We start from the raw sequence: 19,688 nt of genomic DNA on the forward strand, positions 1-19,688 counted from the left end.
AAATCAGCTAAAATTTAAAGGTGTCTCTATTGCCCTTCTAGTTCCCCTTCTAGTGAAAAAAGTAATCGTCAATTTTATTCTGCACTTCCTTGGCTGCCGTGGCCAGATATATATATGTTTAGTGGTTCCAATGGTACATGTGTTTCACTCTGTCTGTCTTTCCGCCACTATCCTTTTAGAAACTGACATATTCGTACCGCTATTGAACACACAAAAGATCTGCAGGTTTGAGAAAAGCTTTCGGCAACTGGCAACGTCGGCAAGTACTTGCAGCAGGATTTAATAAACTGTTTCCACTAACTTGGGGACGCTACTTCTGCAAACTGAAGAAACCTGCCTAAGTCGACTTGCTAGAGAAGTTTCAACTTCAAAGAACTTGCTAAAATAGCTTCTGCAAGCCATTCGTGGAAGTTACTTGCTAAAGGACACTCGTCTTAAGGCTCTCGCACTTCCGAAACGATCATGTGACGAAACGCGCCGCTCGTCGTTGGAGCTTGTCATCTTTTCCATTGTAAATGTCGTGTGGCTAGGGCCTCCCGCCGGGTAGACCGTTCGCCGGGGAAAAGGCTTTCGATTTGACGCTACATTGGCGACTTGCGCATCGATGGTGATGAAATGATGATGATTAGGACAACATAACACCCAGTCCCTGAGCGGAGAAAATCTCCGACCCAGCCGGGAATCGAACCCGGGCCCTTAGGACTGACATTCTGTCGCGCTGACCACTCAGCTACCTTTTTTTTTTTTTTCTTTTTTTTTTATATTTTCGGGCCTCCTTCCTCCCCTACAGCCCGTCCTTCGGCTCGCCATTTGTGCCTTCTTCGGCTAGCTTCTGTGCTATGTTTGTTCCATAAGAGATAGTTGACCAACGAAGTAAATGTGTACAAGTGAACAAAATCCCTTCTTTTGGAGTTGTGGAAAGAAAATAGGTCCGCTACATTCTTCCATCATTGTGCGGTAGCGATTTTTATAGGAGAGCCGGGCGTACTTCAGCCCGCTGGCGTCTCAGGGTTGCGTCAGCAACCTATTTGTGCTGCTACACGAGGGCAAAGGGTAAACGAAATAGCCACCTTGTTGGCGCAAAAGGAATGAGAAACTTAATAGAGAAATTTCATAAAAAATAAAAAATAAAATAAATAATAAATAAATAAAAAAAAATATCGTTTAATCGTTCTTCAGCTCTGTCGGTAGGACAAAGTTCGGTTCAAGAAATTTGCGTAATTTTCTTTGTATTTCTTTTGTCGTTCAAGCTTTTGAAGTTCTATCATCAGGTACATCCAATAGTCTTCTGCACTCTTCGTCATAGCCGTTGAGATGTAATGGACTGTCAGTCCTTTGAGCCAGTTGGCTGACCTTCTTTTGGTGTTAGGATATGGCACGTCATCTGGCAGAAGGACGTGTGTCGGTGTAATGGTGTTAGGTGACGTGCGGAGCACACGTGCTAGTTTTTGCCTGAAGAGATTCCACACGTCTTTCACATCGTCACAGACGAAACGATGTTCTTCGGTGTCGACGACATCGCAGCTGGGACAGTGTGGTGTGTGTGCCAGACGTATCGCGTGCAGTTTAGAGTTGGTGGGGATTTTTCTATTGACTGCGAGGTACCACGTCGATCGCACATTGGATGGTAGATGGGGGTCAGATATGTTTTCCCATATGTTTTTCCAGTTATAATGTCGAAACTTGTTTTCTATTCGATTGCGCAATTTTCCTCCCAGCAAGGTGTTGTAAACCTCCTTAACCTGATATAAGTCCCTCTCCGGTATTCTATGGCGTACATAGCTGTATTCCACAAGAAAGTGTTTATAGTGGTACAGCTCGTGGGAGATGTGATGCACATCGATTGGTGGATCTCTGCTGACTGGGGTGATTTCACGTAAGAGATGAGCCACTAAGGTCCGCGGTGATCGTTGCCACTGTTTATAAGTTTTGCTAACGTATAGCGCTTGCGCTTTAAGGTAGATATCTGTTAGATGTAGCCCTCCATTGCGTGTCGATAGCGTCAAGGTATCATAGGAAACCTTAAACATCTGACCTCTGTTGACAAAATAACCAAGCGCTGCTTGCATTTGGCGTGCTATGGTGCGTGGCAGAGGAAGCACTTGAGCAACATAGTTTACTTTGGAGGTTATATAGGTATTGGCTAGTTGCACTTTTTGTATTGCATTTAAATTACGCAAGCTGTGTTGTTTTATGCTTGCTCGTAATGTGGCAAGTAATTTTCTGTAATTAAGAGCGGCTGTGCGGCGGATATTATTCGTATATTCTATTCCAAGGCATTTTAGTGTTTCCACAGTGTTGATACGTCCAGCGGCTCTGATCTCTATGCCCCTACCAAGATTCATAATACCAGATTTATTGCGGTTGAGTTTAGCTCCTGACGCCAGTTCGTAGGTCGCCACAACTTCAAGTACTGTAGCCACCTCGCTTTCGTCAGTCACAAGTACCCCTACATCGTCCGCGTAGGCTTGACATATGATCTTCTGTCCGTGTATATGTAGTCCACGGAGTTGCCCAGTCAGGGATACTAAGAGAGGTTCAAGCGCAATCGCGAAAAGCGTCATGGACATGGGGCAACCTTGTCTTACCGAACTGTGAATATTGATCGGGTGACTGAGTTGTCCGTTGACACTGATTCGTGACGTGCTATTCGTCAGTATGTTTTTCACGGAGGCTATAATTTTCTGTGGGAAGTGCATGGATGTCATACACCGGAACAGGTACGAATGATTAACTTTATCAAAAGCTTTTTCAAAGTCAAGCGACATCAGGGCACAGCGAATGTTGCAGGCTTCCGATATCGCTATAATGTCTCTGTAGTCGCATAAGGTCTGAAATATCGTTCTATCCTTTCCCACACTTGTCTGGTAAGCTCCTGTCACTGTACGAATAACTGAATTAAACCTTTGCATCATGATACGGGCGAAGATTTTATAATCACTATTGAGTAAGTGTTATGGGTCGAAGATTCTCCACGGTTTTGCCTCTTGGTGTTTTGGGGACTAAGACCACTGTACCTTCACAGAATTCCTTCGCAAGGTCAGTGTCGGCATTTAGTATTTCATTGCAGACGAGTGTCAATTTAGCAATTATCTTTTCGCGAAAAGTTTGATAAAATTCAGCGGGTAGCCCATCTGGTCCAGGTGATTTATTCTTTGGACTCCTCGAGATGGCATCTTCGACGTCTTCGTCCGTTATTCTTGCTGCGAGCACATCAGCTTCTTCTGGAGTGAGTCGCTCTGTCGTCCTAGCAGTGAGAGCTTGCTGCTCTGTTTCATCTGTCTGTGTATTGGCCAGCAACTCACTAAAGTGTCGATGGATCTCGTCTCGTATTGCAGCTTGATCTGTCAAGAGTCTCCCGTCTGAAGTTTTGAGTTCCGTTAGAATTTTCCGTTTTTGTCTTTTGTTCTCTTGGAGGATGTGGTACATCGATGTTGTTTCTTCTCGTGTACCGTTCTGCAAACGCGTTCGTATTTTACAGCCTTCGAGATGGTGCCTCTGCAGGGTGAGCAATTTTGCTTTTATTCTGTTGATTTGCCCATAGTTTGTTATGATTGTAGCATCCCGAACGCACAAGTCTCTCAGACAGCTGAAGTAAAAGTCTAATGTCCGCTTCCGCCAGGCGACTTTTTCACGGGAGTAAGTTTTCATTGTCTTTATGATTGCGGGCTTCGCGCAGTTGAGCCACCAATTCAGCGCCGTACCATACAAGTGGAACTTCCTTTCACATTCTGCCCAAGTGGTGTGGAAGGCGGCGTGACATCCAGGATCCGAAAGATGAGCAACGTTTAGCTTCCACTGACCTCTCGCCCTGTAAGTGCCTTGTTTCTCTAAATTTATCGTACATATGTACGCGATATGATCAGAGAAAATAGTGGGCCATAGCTCGGACTGTAAAACGTGTCGCCTTAAATTGGACGTTGCGTAAATCCTGTCGATACGACTGGCAGAATGGCTGGTGATATAGGTGAAACCGAGCTGATCACCTTGTTTTAGTTCCCAAGTATCTAACAGATGGAATTCTCTGACGATGTTCTCCAGCTCCAGAGATTTGTTAAAATTTGGCGTCTGATCTTTGGGATTCAGCACGCAATTAAAGTCACCCGCAAATATTATTTGTTCAAATCGTACCGCGAAAAGGGGGGCGATGTCCTCCTTGAAAAATTCGGCCCTGCGGCGCTTGTTTCCGGTTCCTGACGGGGCATAGATGTTGATAAACCTGGTGTTGTTTATCGTGACAGCGAGACCTCTACTGTTCGGCAGTTTCGTCACGTCTGTAAGTAGGATCCCCTCTTTAGTCATAATCGCTGTGCCGAGGCTATTGTCATTGCCAGGATTGATGACGGCGTTGTAGCCAGTGATGTCGTCCAAACGGATAGCCGTTACTTCTTGCAGCATTAAGATGTCAACATCAGCGGCGTACAGAAAATCTTGGAGATTTCTCAGATTGAGGGTGCTGCTAATTTTATTTATATTCAAGGTCGCAATTCTGTACGCCTGCAAGGACGTCATGTGGACTATACCACGTCAGGTGGGATACTATTTGCCAGGTGAAGTGGATGTGTGCTCTACTTAGAAGAAGTCGGCATCATCATCTTCTGCACGAGCGTCTTTGATGGTGGTTTGTTGCCGGGTGGACACATCTTGTCGACGGTCGGGTGCCGTCCGTCCTGAACGTTGTGGTATGTCAGCCATCTCTGCATCATGGTTTTGTTCCTCGATGTCATCCGCCCAATCTCGCGTGCACGTAACCTCCCGCGTGTCCGTTTTTGGTACAGGTGGAGGGTCCTTCGGACTAGCTGTACCGTCTGGAATGTGGATTCCACGGTCGGGTTCAGTGTCCTCATTTCGGGTCTTCTTCTTTGTTGTTGGATCTTCCAGAGGAGTTGCCTGTGTCGTCTCCGCCAGTTCTTGGCCTATCTGTTTCGCCTTTTCACGCAGGATTGGCGCGATTTCTGCTGCTCCCTGTCGGGCTATTCGACGTTTCTTCCGTTTCTTCGGTGAAACAGTTGTAGGCTGCTGGTCATTATCCTCCGACGTGGCAACCGTGTCCTCTTTTTGTTGCCCGACTTCTTCGAGTGGTTTGCACATGCCTTCTTCCGCCGTCTTAGCCTGGTCTTGTTCTGCACGTCTGTCAGTTTCCTCGTCTTGTGAGTGTGCTGGACCTGTAGCTTCCGTGTTGCTAGTATCCATGGCTACGTTACCATCGGGAACGTCGGCATAAGCAACTACCGCCCTGTCGAAACACATGTCTGGGGCGACGTCACTGCGAATTGCGGCGGCGTACGTCACGGGTAGCGTGGCCATCTGACTAGGCGGGTCTCGCTCCCCAGTCGGCAGTTGCGTCACACGCCGTTGAACACACTGCGCGCGGACGTGTTGGGTCGAACCACAACCCGAGCAGGTTCTCGGCTGCCCATCGTAAATGATGATCGCTCGATATCCACCAATCCAGAGATACGATGGGATATGTTTCAGCATGTCAATCTTAACTTGCCTGACTCCATTTAATACTGGATACTTGTGCAAGCTAGACCATTTTTCGGCGACATTGCTGATAATGGTGCCATAGTCTCTCAGTTTGTTGTTAATCTCCTCGGACGTTATTTCAAAGGGGAGCTCAAAGATTCGAACCGTTCTTATTCCCATTCCGGCACGCGAAACCGTGACCTGCCCTATGTGTCCGTCTGAATGTTTGAATTTTGCCACCCCACCACATGCTTCTACAATTTGGTCGCACTTGTCAGAACTGGATAACTTAAGGAACACAGTCGGACTGACAATCGACAGGTGAATTCCAATCAATTCATCCACTTTGACCTTAAAAGTTTCTTCGATAAATGCCTCAACTTCGTAAGATTTCGGTCGGGAGTAGTTCGGATCGAAAATCAACTTCAAAGTATCGCGTCGCGTTGTCTGCTCCATTATGTCATTCTAGAAATGTGATCGTGGACTATAACTAACGCAGAATGCGCGCACTCACCACACAGCGCCGGCCGCTCGCAGCGACGATGTAAACACCGCAACAGCCGCTCCGCACGTCCGCACAGCACGGCCGCCGGCGGCGGAATGTACCGGGGGCTGACAATATTTTTCATTAATCTAACCAGTAAGGGTCCCAGACTGATGAGCTGTACTCAGGAATCGATCTTTCAAGTGATTCGCAAGCTGCTGCTTTCGTGAATGAATTACATTTCCTTAACACATTTTTCCAATGAAGCTCTTCTCTGCCAACATCTCTTCCTACAATTAGGTCACTCTGCTCAGTTTCTCCCAGGTATTCTTTACAGCTATATTTCGCCAATGGCGTAATCGACCAATAATGAATCGCTTTACCTAATTATATACCATATGTTACACACTGTCCAGTCACATTAATGTGACCACCTGACAAAACCATGAATAACCACCTTTTTACATCATTTACCGCTGCGAGACGTACAGGAAGAGAGCCAATGAGATTCTGGAAGGTACCGACAGGGATGTGAAGCCATGCTTACTCCAGTGCCGTCGCCAGCTGCACCAGGTTCAAAAATGGTTCAAATGGCTCTGAGCACTATGGTTCAAAAATGGTTCAAATGGCTCTAAGCACTATGGGACTCAGCTTCTGAGGTCATCAGTCCCCTAGAACTTAGAACTACTTAAACCTAACTAACCTAAGGACATCACACACATCCATGCCCGAGGCAGGATTCGAACTTGCGACCGTAGCGGTCGCGCGGTTCCAGAGTGTAGCGGCTAGAACCGCTCGGCCACACCGGCCGACAGCTGCACCAGGTTTCTTGGTTGAGGATCCATGGCGCAAACAGCCCGATCGAGATGGTCCCGCAGGTTCTCGATTGGCCTTAAATCCTGCGAGTTTGGTGGCCAGGCAAATGCGGTAGACTAATCCTAGTGTAAAACTTCGAACATAGTGCTAAGGTTCAGTGACCGTGTCGGAATTATAATGTAACAAATAAGCCCTCGGTCACAAATATTAAGCCAAAATTGACCTGGTTTCGACGCTACTATGAGCGTCGTCTTCAGAATTAGACTAACTGTACTAAAACATTAGGTATATAGTACATTAATAAAATTAAAGTTTGTACTGACTCGAAAAGATGCAGTACTTACAAGTCACATATTAAAAAAGATCTAAGCCGGAAAGGCGACGTGATGAACACTTGTTCACAGTACGAGCAGCCCTTGGCGGCTCGCCATCTCACAAGTGTTCATGACGTCGCCTTTCCGGCTTAGATCTTTTTTAATATGTGACTTGTAAGTACTGCATCTATTCGAGTCAGACAAACTTTAATTTTATTAATGTACTATATACCTAATGTTTTAGTACAGTTAGTCTAATTCTGAAGACGACGTTAATAGTAGCGTCGAAACCAGGTCAATTTTGAATTAATATTTGTGACCGAGGGCTTATTTGTTACAATATAATCCTAGTGTTCTTCGAACCCTGAGTGTACATTGCGAGCTGTGTGACACGTGGCATTGTCCTGCTGGTAGATGCTATCGTGCCGAGGAAAAACAAACTGCATGTAGGGGTGGACATGGTCCCCAAGATGGATGTTTACTTGGTTGATCCATTGCGCCTTTCACAATGACGAGATCACCCAGCGAATCCCAAGAAAACATTTCTCAGACCATAAGGTTCCCTCCTCCGGTCTGCAACCTTCCGGCGATTTTCGGAGGATGTTTGCTTTCAGATGTTTCACGCCGATGGAGCATAAAATGTGATTCATCTGAAAAGGCCACCTGTCGCCACTCAGTGAACATCCAGTTGCGGTACTGGCGTGCAAATTCCAGTCTTCGTCGCCGATGAACAGCAATTAGCGTGGGTTCATGAAGCAGGTGCCTGCTGTGGACGCCCACACGCAGCAACTTTGCTGAACAGTCGTTAAGGAGACACTGTCGGTAGCTCCTTGGTTCGCCGCGCGACTGCTACGGTCGCAGGTTCGAATCCTGCCCCGGGCATGGATGTGTGTGATGTCCTTAGGTTAGTTAGGTTTAAGTAGTTCTAAGTTCTAGGGGACTGATGACCACAGATGTTAAGTCCCATAGTTCTCAGAGCCATTTGAACCATTTTGAACCAGCTCCTTGGTTCATCTGGGCGGTCAGTTGTTCAACAGCTTCGCCCCTTCACATCTCCGCAGCAGTTGCTCACGCCAGTCACCTGTAGCCCGTGGTGCACCACTGTTACCTCGGCGTCTGGTTTTGGACAGCGTCATTTTGCTTGCACGGCACACTTTAACCACGACGGAAATGCTTCCACCCATGGCCCGAAAGCCAATGATCATGCCCTTTTGGACGTCAGATACATCGCGCCGTTTCCGCATTACCGCGTTAGACTGCACTGATTTCCGTGTCACCTCCTCCCACCCCCCCCCCCCCCCCCCCGCCCCGGCACGCTTTATATACCCTCCACTGCTAGTGCTGCCACCTGCTGCCTGTTAGTGGTTATTGCACTGGACTGCTTAATTATTTACGTTCAGGATCAAGTAGCTGTTCCCGCATCAACAGGCGATTCTTTGTACATGTTCCTTCATTTCTCCTACAGTCTTCTGGCGTTGCAGCATTGTAACTCTCTAATAGACAACACCGTCGTCTGTGAAAAGCCTCCTGGAGCTTTCGACGTTATCCACTAGATAATTGATGTGCATTTTATCACCACAAAAGAGCCTGTAAACTTTAATTCCTGTTAACCCGGTTACATTATTCTTTGTCTTCATGCTCAGTATTCCATACGAGCGATGAGTCGTCAAGGAAGAGACATGTGTTAAGTCCCATAGTGCTCAGAGCCATTTGAAGAGACATGTATTGTGATCAAGACGAAAAGGATCAAGTGATATGAACTTAATGTTTCGCGTCGACCGTCTTCGATGAATTTCTCCCGGATTTCTTTCCACATCAGATTCGTTTGTGAACTCAAACTTCCAGCGAATGCCTCTGTCGACATCGTCAGGAGTTATTTCGTACTAAACGGGCGAGTGGCCCTTTCGTATTTAGTTCGTTGAATTATCTCTAGGAGCGTCAAGAATCATAGAGTGTAAATAGTTATGTAGTGGGCATTCAGATGTGCAGAACGAGAATTCTGGCCGCAAAATCTCCTACAAGCTCAAGTCACGTGACTTTTGGACGGATCATTTTAGTCTGTATAGCGCTTATCGTATGTTGAGTGTTATTACTTCGCTTTTAAATAAATGTCGTGTGTCTAGGACCTCCCGTCGGGTAGACCGTTCGCCGGGTGCAAGTCTTTCGATTTGACGCCACTTCGGCGACTTGCGCGTCGATGGGGATGGAATGATGATGATTAGAACAACACAACACCCAGTACCTGAGCGGAGAAAAATCTCTGACCCAGCCGGGAATCGAACCCGCGCCCTTAGGAGTGACATTCTGTCGCGCGGACCACTCAGCTACCGGGGTCTGACACTTCGCTGTTACAGATAGATTACCTTCAGAAGTGCCGTATAAATTTGTATACATGTACAAACTTTTTAACAATTTGAGACCAGGAACTGAGGTTGATTTAAATTGCGGCAATGGCGTAAGAAGTAACAGTCATCAATATTTTTATTTTACGTTTTCTATTCCACTTATGAATATTATCGAATCTATGTTCTAATTAATTACGTTACACTGCAGACAGCGGCGAAGTGTCACGAAAAAACAACGCATTTGGAACTATGAAACTGTTACAGTAAATACGGTAAGCGATTTGCATCACCTGCTTGTCCATTATTATTTTCAGTTTTTCTTTATTTACCTTTCTGCTTCGTATAGACAAGTAAAACATCTAGCTTTCTTTCGCCATCTCATCAGAAAAGTACACTCATACACTACGCAAAATTAAAAAAAAATTACAAGATCAATGTTCTGAATTAGGAGTAATAAAATAAATGACAGCAACAATATTTTCTTTTTAGGTTTTCTATTGTGCTGATTAATACTTTCGAAACAGTTGTAATTAATTACGTTACACTAATTACGTTACACTATTTAGGAAACTGTCTTGTGCAGAAGTACTTATATATCTTAATGTAAAACTAAGATGATTGGTAAATGTTAGAATTAACTGGTGATACCTAAGACTTGCCATCACGGTGTGGTAAAAGTCCGAGATTTCTTATAATATGCATAGATTTCGAACTTTTACCAAGAGACATTGGTAAATCTTAGGATATACCCATACCAACTGGTAAAACCGTATTCATTAAAAAAAATCAGCTTTGTAATTTATTGAAATAGTTTGTATTTATTGTAAATTTATGTACTTTAAACATTCTTGCATTCCAATGTGATTATAATGAGCAATATTCCATATTAGTGAAAAATGCTGTAAAAATGTTACCTTGTGAACGTTATTTTTTGTTACAACAAGGCTGACTATTGTGGCATTTCGAATTACCTAATATGGAAGACGATTAACACAAGCATTTTTTAGTTGAACACTTTTTTAAGCGATTGCAGTTTTTGAACCCTTGTCCTCCAACAAAAGATTGTCTGGCAACCACTTCCCGTAGACTAATTTCTTCTCTTGCTACTTCTTCGACGTTGATAAAATTTTCCTTAAACAATGTAAATTGGTTCCTAGTATAGACTGACTTTGGTACCAAGTTGATAAAATTCGTCATCTTGAATATTTATCACTACTGCTATTATAGATTTTGCATCAACTTGTTCCCTGTCTACATCTAGTATTTGAATTCTCACATTCTGTCCAACTGAAGGTTTTGGAATTTTCTTACATGAAGCTGCTTTCATTTTTTTTTTTTTTGGTGTCAGTGTCTCGTTGTTAACTGTCGTCAAATCCTGTCTCTGTGGTGCTTTCTGACCTGCTGAAGGCGCACTTTCTACCTCCATTCTTTCTGTTCCAGTACTTGACACACTGGCATCAATTCCTTGGCCGTCATTTTCAGTTTCCTGTGAGTCAGTGTAACTGGTGTTTAACATTGTTTCCAAGTCTTCTTCACTGTTTATATTTTTTATTAAATTACGTGAAAAGACTGAGGTCGCAATGCCCATTTTCATTGGAAAACCAAACATGGCTTCATATGGTGAACATCCCTTCATGATAACCCCAATTTTTCATTGCTTGCACAAAGCTAAGGTCTTCAGACTATTTTGAAGTTTCATTTGTTTCCATTTAAGTTGATAAAATATTTTAGATATCTTTATTTGCCCTTTCGGCTGATCCCTGAGACTGACTGTGCCTCGGCTTCCCGTGGACTATTTTTATTTATATCACTCGACAACCCGCATAAAGTTTGAATGACTTGGTTAGAAAACTCTCTACCATTTTCAGAATTAAGGATACTTCGGGCACCAAAGGTGGTAAAAATGTCCGAAAGATGATATGCTACTTCATCGGCCCTTTTCGAAGTTAGTGCGCGGAGGACAACAAATTTTGTCAAATGATCTTGATATACAAGCATGAACTTCGACTTACTGTCTGGGTTTGCCTGGATGTCGATTAAGTCAATTTGGCACCGTGAATTCATTTCACTGTGTATGATAGGTTTCACTACAACACCCCTTTTCAATGTTTTTTGCTTTTTCTGACATGATTCACATAATCTCAAATAAGAAACGATTGAGTCAACAGTCATATTCTTGTATTTACGATTCAGTTCGACAATCATCCGTGTTCGGCCGCCATGGCCTACAGCGAAGTGGGTCTCACGTAATACGTTAAACATTTCATCAAAACGAACGTAATAACGAATTTCTGCTTTTCCAGCAGACACCGGTGCCATGAGTTTCTCTTCACTTCCGATGTTGAGAACATCATATCGCTTCAAACGTCTGTAGCGAACAGATTTTTTATTGGAAATGATTTTTGCATTTTTCACGTCACTTAACAGAATATTATATTCCTTACGAGTTACATAAAAATTGTTGTCCTTCTTATTATTCACTGATTCACTTAAAAGTTCGTAAAATCTGTTACGCATAACATCACTCATTCTGATGCAAAGCTGCAGAAGAAACACCACTAAAACGAGTCAAAAAATGACCGTACGCACGATGCTCGACACTAAAACTACGCAGCGGGGAGCGGAGTTAGAACTCATAATTGCCGACAACGAAACTTATCTGAACACAAAACTGGCAACAATGAAACTTGTCTGAACCTGCACGATGGAGGCATTGGTAAATCCTAAGATTTGCCAATGTCTCTTGAGAAAAGTTCGAAATCTATGCATATAATGAGAAATTTCGGACTTTTCCCACACCGCAATGGTAAATCTTAGGCTACACCGGTTAACTGTCCGCCCCCGGGTAGCTGCGTCGTCAGCGCGACAGAATGTCAATCCTTAGGGCCCGGGTTCGGTTCACGGCTGCGTCGGAGATTTTCTCCACTCAGGGACTGGGTGTTGTGTTGTCCTAATCATCGTCATTTCATCCCCATTGACGCGCAAGTCACCGAAGTGGCGTCAAATTGAAAGACTTGCACCTGGCGAACGGTATACCCGATGGGAGGAACTAGTCACACGATATTTACATTTACCTGTTAATTCTAGGATTTACCAATTATCTCAATTTTACAGTAACACACACACACACACACACACACACACACACACACACACACACACACGGGTTTGAGAACCGGCAGAAATTTGAGGCAATTAATCAGACTTTTCATGTACAAATTTTCTCTGCATATCAACATAGCACATACATGTATACACTGACTGGCAGTTTACTCAAACACACTTGCAAATTTATCTAGGACTTGTCTCGTAAACAGATGGCAATAAACCGCAGAAACTATCTCTACAATACGGGACTTCATAACACCACGTCTCGATATTTTTCAACGTATAAAGTGCCTCATATCGATATGACATTCACAATTACACATTTGTATTACATATGAAAAGTAACTGGTTCTACTTCCACAGCAACGACCATACTGCACCATAGTTATTCTTCAATCTGTAACGTGCAGAAAGATATAAAACAAGGCGAATACGTGTCATATTCAAGTTTCGCTACTACGGCAAATAGCACCAAAATGACGCGACTAGCAGGGTTTGATGTTGGCAACATGCGCAGTTGCCTGTGTTCACTCCATCGGTGTGAGCTATCAGAGATACTGTCGGTGTCTACGACGGACGAACTTTGGTAGCGATGCTGATCCCTTTAGACGGTAAATGACTCTGCTTATTTCTTTCTAGCCTTTCAGCATCGAGCGCCCATATCTCTGCAACAATATGGGCGTAGTCGCTTTCCCGATTACAGAGGCTGACCCACATTCTGACCTCAGCGGCTTCTTTGATGCTGAAATCCCAGTAGGTAGATGAATGTGATAAAATCTTCATTTCATCAAAGATAATCGTGCATTTGCTTAAAAAGTTGGGGTGGACAACAGCAGATTTATCGAAATCGCGATATTTGTGTCAGTACCAGCTGCCTTTTCTATACTTCAGAAAGCTGCCCATAGCAGCGAAGGCATATTAAATATTACGATATCGACGTGGAAAGTTATCCGAAAATTTTTCAGTTCCTGACGGTTTGGATAGTCCCATTTCTTATCCTGCCCTCTAATTGAACACACTTTAAATCACACTTAAATATTAGGAAATCTTGAATCAATCTGATTATCAAGTTAGCAACTAATTCATTATCGTCTACGAGTGATGTGTATCAATAAATAGAAATTAACCCTAGGACAATAAAGCGTGGAAAATGTTACATCGTTACTAAGCTACCGGAAATTTTACTACGCCATATCTTCCAGAATGAGATTTTCACTCTGCAGCGGAGTGTGCGCTGATATGAAACTTCCTGGCAGATTAAAACTGTGTGCCCGACCGAGACTCGAACTCGGGACCTTTGCCTTTCGCGGGCAAGTGCTCTACCATCTGAGCTACCGAAACACGACTCACGCCCGGTACTCACAGCTTTACTTCTGCCAGTATCTCGTCTCCTACCTTCCAAACTTTACAGAAGCTCTCCTGCGAACCTTGCAGAACTAGCACTCCTGAAAGAAAGGATATTGCGGAGACATGGCTTAGCCACAGCCTGGGGGATGTTTCCAGAATGAGATTTTCATGCTGCAGCGGAGTGTGCGCTGATATGAAACTTCCTGGCAGATTAAAACTGTGTGCCCGACCGAAACTCGAACTCGGGACCTTTGCCTTTCGCGGGCAAGTGCTCTACCATCTGAACTACCGAAGCACGACTCACGCCCGGTACTCATAGCTTTACTTCTGCCAGTATCTCGTCTCCTACCTTCCAAACTTTACAGAAGCTCTCCTGCGAACCCGAGTTCGAGTCTCGGTCGGGCACACAGTTTTAATCTGCCAGGAAGTTTCACGCCATATCTTGTTCAAAGGAAATCATAGTTTATAGTTTATGCACTCGTTAACTACAATTATAAGGCCTCCAATGGTATGTAACATACAAAGTGTCCTGTTTCACATCCTATACCGACGATACCAGATTGGCGGGAATAGCGAATCGGTACCAACTGTAATCGTAAATTTTACGAGGATTTAGCAATCTAAGGTTGAGATAGAAAGCTGTCTGCAACCACAGAACACTTATTTCATTCCTTCGAGTTGAAACGAAAACGTCCTAACGGAAAGATAATAGCTACTTTTTTGTTGCCAAAGAGAGCCGGGTTGACGGACAAAGCCTCGCCGATGTTTATTGCAAGCTCAGATAAGTAGATTGATCCACCTCAGAATTTGCCAGAAATGATTTCGGGTAACACGGTAATCCCAAATGAGGCTGGGTGTTAGATTCCGGCCCCCACCCCTGCTCTTTTCAGATATGAGTTCATTGTCTTCATCACCACTCTGCCCTGTATGTCGTTAATACAGGCAAAACCGCTCAAAAACAGATAACATTGTTCAAAAACGGAAATATGCGAAACGCAATGAGGCTGTGGATAGCATAGCAACAGCTAAACTTTAGCTTCTGCAATGTTAATACAAGGCCATTTAGATACTTAAATGAAAACGAGTTTCCATGAACATGACGGAAAAATGGGACATCGGGAGGCAAGGGAAAAGTAACTAACAAGCCCACTGAATATCTATGAACGGAAAGATGACGAAAGGCCATTTATAACAGATGCATGCTACATCAATTTGGATTATACAGGATATTAAATAAATACCGCTACAAACAAGTATTCACTTCATACAAGTATTTCTTTACTCTATAGTACTCAATTTAGTAACCTTTATTAACTGTAGTACAAGACTATCAGTTTTACAACATTCACAAGGAGAGAATACACCCTGCAAAATTCACGTGATTTAGCAGACGATTTCCTATGTAAAAGATAGTATATTCAAAAAAAGATCTAAATGAGAAGGGGACGTTTCTAAACTACAACTTTTGGAAAAAATATAATTCCGAAATAAACATTATAGAAATATATGTTTTTGATGTTGTTGTGGTCTTCAGTCCTGACACTGGTTTGATGCATACTATCAGAAACGACTTCCTGACACTTAAATCTATACTCGATGTTAACAAATTTCTTTTCTTCAGAAACGCTTTCCTTGCCATTGCCAGTCCACATTTTATATCCTCTCTACTTCGACCATCATCAGTTATTTTGCTCCCTAAATAGCAAAACTCCTTTACTACTTTACATGTCTCATTTCCTAATCTAATTCCCTCAGCATCACTCGACTTAATTTGACTACATTCCATTATCCTCGTTTTGCTTTTGTTGATATTCATCTTATACCCTCCTTTCAAAACACTGTCCATTCCGTTCAACTGCTCTTCCAAGTCCTTTGCTGTCTCTGACAGAATTACAATGTCATCGGCAAACCTCAAAGTTTTTATTTCTTATATATATGATCTATATTGTCGTCATTTATGATGAAGAATGCTTCATCCATATAGGCCTACCCTTTGTAGAATTGAATCTCCTGTGTATATTGGTGATTTTTTTCTGAACAACTTTTCCTGAAGGTGGTTAAGAAAGAGTTCGGTTATTGTTCCCGATGTGTTAACACACGCCACTAGCCCACTGACCTGGTGGTACATTTTATTATTGGAAGAGAAATATTTATATTTTAGAGTCAGCTACAGAAGGCCTATAAATTTAATAATGTCCAGCCCATCCTTTACTTGTTCACCAGTAAGCATACGAACGTCCTACTCACATATGAGTGTGAAAAGGACAACACAGTTTTCTTAATCTAGCTCTCTTTAGACATAATGATGGAGCGGCCTTCAAAATTTACAGATAACCAAGTACTACAGACGCTAATATACACAACTGCTCAGGTAACCTCAATTCACGTAAGTTAGCAGCATACCAATTAGTGATACACTGGACATACATGACCCCACTGAATGATGAAGACCAGCAGATAAAATTGGGATTACTAGCGAAATAGCCGCAGCTATTGGATATCAGCATTCACTTAGACAATCTATCTAACAAAATAAAAAAGAAAGTAGGAAAAAACACAAAGAAAAATGGTAATTAATAAAATGATTTACCCACAGCACGTACCTTATATTTAGGAAACTTTTCTAATACTTATGGATATTTAGAACTAGACTTTCTACTAACAATAAGTTATGCTACAGGTTAACCCACTATAGCAAAAGGCGTTACTATAACGGCAGTACTGGTTCCCATAGGTCACCAAGGTGAAGTGGTGTCGGACGTGGCTATCACTTGGATGGGTTACCGTCCTGGTCTGCTGAGCGCTGTTGGCAAGCGGGGTGCACTCAGCCCTTGTGAGGCCAACCGAGGAGGTCACAAAAAGTTACCACGGCAGGGAGAGCAGTGTGCTGACAACATGTTCCTCCATATCCACAACTAGTGACGTTAATCGGCTGAGGAAGACACTGTGGTCGGTAGGTGCCTTTGGGCCCTCCGAGGCGTGTTCGGACGGAGATTAGTTTAGCTTTTTACCCCGCAATAAAATTACTCAAACTCTGGGATCTATAAAAAATTTATACTGAATGTCGCGTTCATTATACAGGCCAAACTAGTCGTAACTCCAACGTCAAGTTTTAAGAATTCATCAAAGCCTTCTGGTACAGCTTATCTGATAGATCGGCAATAGCAACAAACATCAAAGGCACATAACATATATTTGACAACATAAACAAGGCCTTGAAGATAAACAAGGACATGAAAATACTGAATAACTGAAAGAGAGGTCATAAGACGGACCTCTATGAAGAGCTTGAGATTTTCGTACACAATAAACAAACGGACAGGACAAAACCTCATAAATGATTAAATAGAACCCAACAGAAGCAGTTCCTTTGAAAGTCCATCCAATATGTTAATGTGATTCCAGTAAATTGTAAATCGTATTTTGTGTAGTCCACTTCTGGTTCAAATTTTCACAAAAATAATATTTGTAACTGGATACAGTAAGTGGTGCAACAATTTAAACCTGTTAACATCTGGAAATCCATAATATTAATGACCATTACGGTTCCATTTAGTTTTAAAATTAAGTAATTAATTCCGTGATGCTATGCATTATGTATAACGAAAGAGTCTGTGAATGTAATATTTCACAGTACTTTTCAAATAACAAGTTCCTGTGTCCAGAATCTTTGTATTTTGCGACTTTCAAAATATTGATACGGCTTTTTATACTGAAATGTCCAATGACATACACATGATGCACTATGGTATCATAAAAAGTACATTATCCCATATTTTCAATAAGCATTGCTTCTACTACACGAAGAAATGTGTTTCAGACCTTTCAGTGCTGTAAATTAACGCTGATATTTCTTCACCAGTGCAAGACATCAAATAACTTTCTTGCCACATTGCTGTCTGCTAAACAGACGACACATGTGTAAGTATTAAGTATATCCCTCGATGAAAAAACGTGTTAACCTATCGGATGATGATGAAATGGCCGGTGAAACGCAAAGTGGAACTCAAAATAAAAGTGACTGACGTAGTAAATTGATGATGTTTTGAATTTTCTGACTTTAAGTGTACTGAAGGCCGATATGTTTTAATTGTTGAAAATCATTCAACAACCAAGATCGCACAAAATATTTCTTTATTTACGGCAACCGGTTCCAGCAGACTTTGCTGTCATCTTCAGGTCTTAAAAATCTTTTTGTTGTAAAGCGTGTTCATTTTACGCTGAACCTCACGCACAAGATGTCAAGGTTCGTCGTAAAATGAAAACGTTTTACAACAAAAAGATTTTTAAGACCTGAAGATAACAGCAAAGTCTGCTGAAACACGTTGTCTTAAATAAAGAAATATTTCATGTGATCTTGGCTGTTGAATGGTTTTTAATAACTGATGAACTCTTACTTCGATAGTCACACAGAAAGTGTTGGAATGTATAAACACATTAATGACCATTCATACGGGATGATAGAGGAGATCCATTGACTTCAGAAGAAATTGGCGGGGTTTGTACCTTGTCACTGAATAGATCAGTAGGAATGCTAGTTGCAAAGGGCAGTTAAGAGGCTACGTTGTTTGTGGATGCTTCCATAAAGATTCTTTGGAACCCGATAACTGGGTTAGAGATACCTTCCATTACACAGATTCATGCTTGCGTGTAAATTATTACTTTTGTTTCTGTACGTTACTCACATGGTGAAAACCAGGACGATATATTATACCAAGCTGGTAACCTAAGCACTTTATTACCCATCGACAAATACCGCTTCGAAAACCATGCACCAGTAGTAAGGTATTGGTGGAAGTCTTGACGTAATTGAATTCTGTGTAGAATATACCTCATCCATGTCAGCGAAACGTGGCCAAAGTTGACTAATGGAACAAGTTGCCAGATTAAACAAGTATAAATTGACAGCTACTGAGTCTAATAACGACACATTGTGAAACAAGGTACGTTTATGCAACGCAACATGAGTTTATTTTGTTCCAGACTGTGGATTTCTGGGCCGGGAAATGTGTGTTTACGGGACTTGACATCTGACGAGTGGCAACATAATCGATTTACCTTCCAGCTGCTTGGCGGGACGTTTGACCCGCCCTGCCTCAGCGCAGACCAGTAGCGTAGCGAGCAGCGTCTGCAGCTTCATGACGCCAACTTCTCAGCACCTCTGATCCGCTTCGCTGCCTGTTACGCTAGGCGCTGTCACGTGACTGCCGACGAAGAGGTTGGGAGGGGGAAGGCCGCAGCAGACTACGACTCTCGCACGCACACACACACACTTTTAGCATCCTCGCTCCCGCCAGTCGAGTGGGATCGCGAGCGGGGTTACTCAGCCTGTAGCTACTGCAGTGGTTTTCTCGTCAGAAAAATATTTTAACGACAAAACAAATTCGCAAAAGACTTTGTTCATACAATCACCACCGAAAATCGAGATCTCTGGGAACCGTTATATAGCACAGCTTTTGCCACAGAAATCCTCCTAGCGAGGTGGCAGTGGTTGAGGGAAAGGACTCACTCACATTTGGGAGGAAAGTGGTTCAAATCCCAGCCTTCCAGCAGCGCTCACATACCAGTATAGTGTTAGCATATAGGTATATTGATTCGCTAAATTACCTTTGAGACGTAAAACTGCAAAAGTGAAAGAGAAAGGGATCACAAATTTAGCATTGGAGGGCAGCGTGGAGGGTAAAAATCGTAGAGGGAGACCAAGAGATGAATACACTAAGCAGATTCAGAAGGATGTAGGTTGCAGTAGGTACTGGGAGATGAAAAAGCTTGCACAGTATAGAGTAGCATGGAGAGCTGCATCAA

The 19,688-nt window shown here is 42.9% G+C and overlaps 1 protein-coding gene across 1 annotated transcript in view; it reads right to left on the bottom strand.

The window, feature by feature from the left end:
- The window catches only part of LOC126249003 (alkaline phosphatase-like), a 247,755-nt gene extending 228,682 nt beyond the window's left edge, over positions 1-19,073 (bottom strand). The window contains exon 1 of the mRNA XM_049950587.1: positions 18,942-19,073. Within this exon, the coding sequence (XP_049806544.1) occupies positions 18,942-19,023 (82 nt within the window). The 5' untranslated portion in view covers positions 19,024-19,073. The remainder of the gene's footprint in view (positions 1-18,941) is intronic.
- Positions 19,074-19,688: the final 615 nt, after the last annotated feature.

Source organism: Schistocerca nitens, chromosome 3 (genome assembly GCF_023898315.1).
Source record: "Schistocerca nitens isolate TAMUIC-IGC-003100 chromosome 3, iqSchNite1.1, whole genome shotgun sequence".
Taxonomy (NCBI): Eukaryota; Metazoa; Arthropoda; class Insecta; order Orthoptera; family Acrididae; genus Schistocerca; species Schistocerca nitens.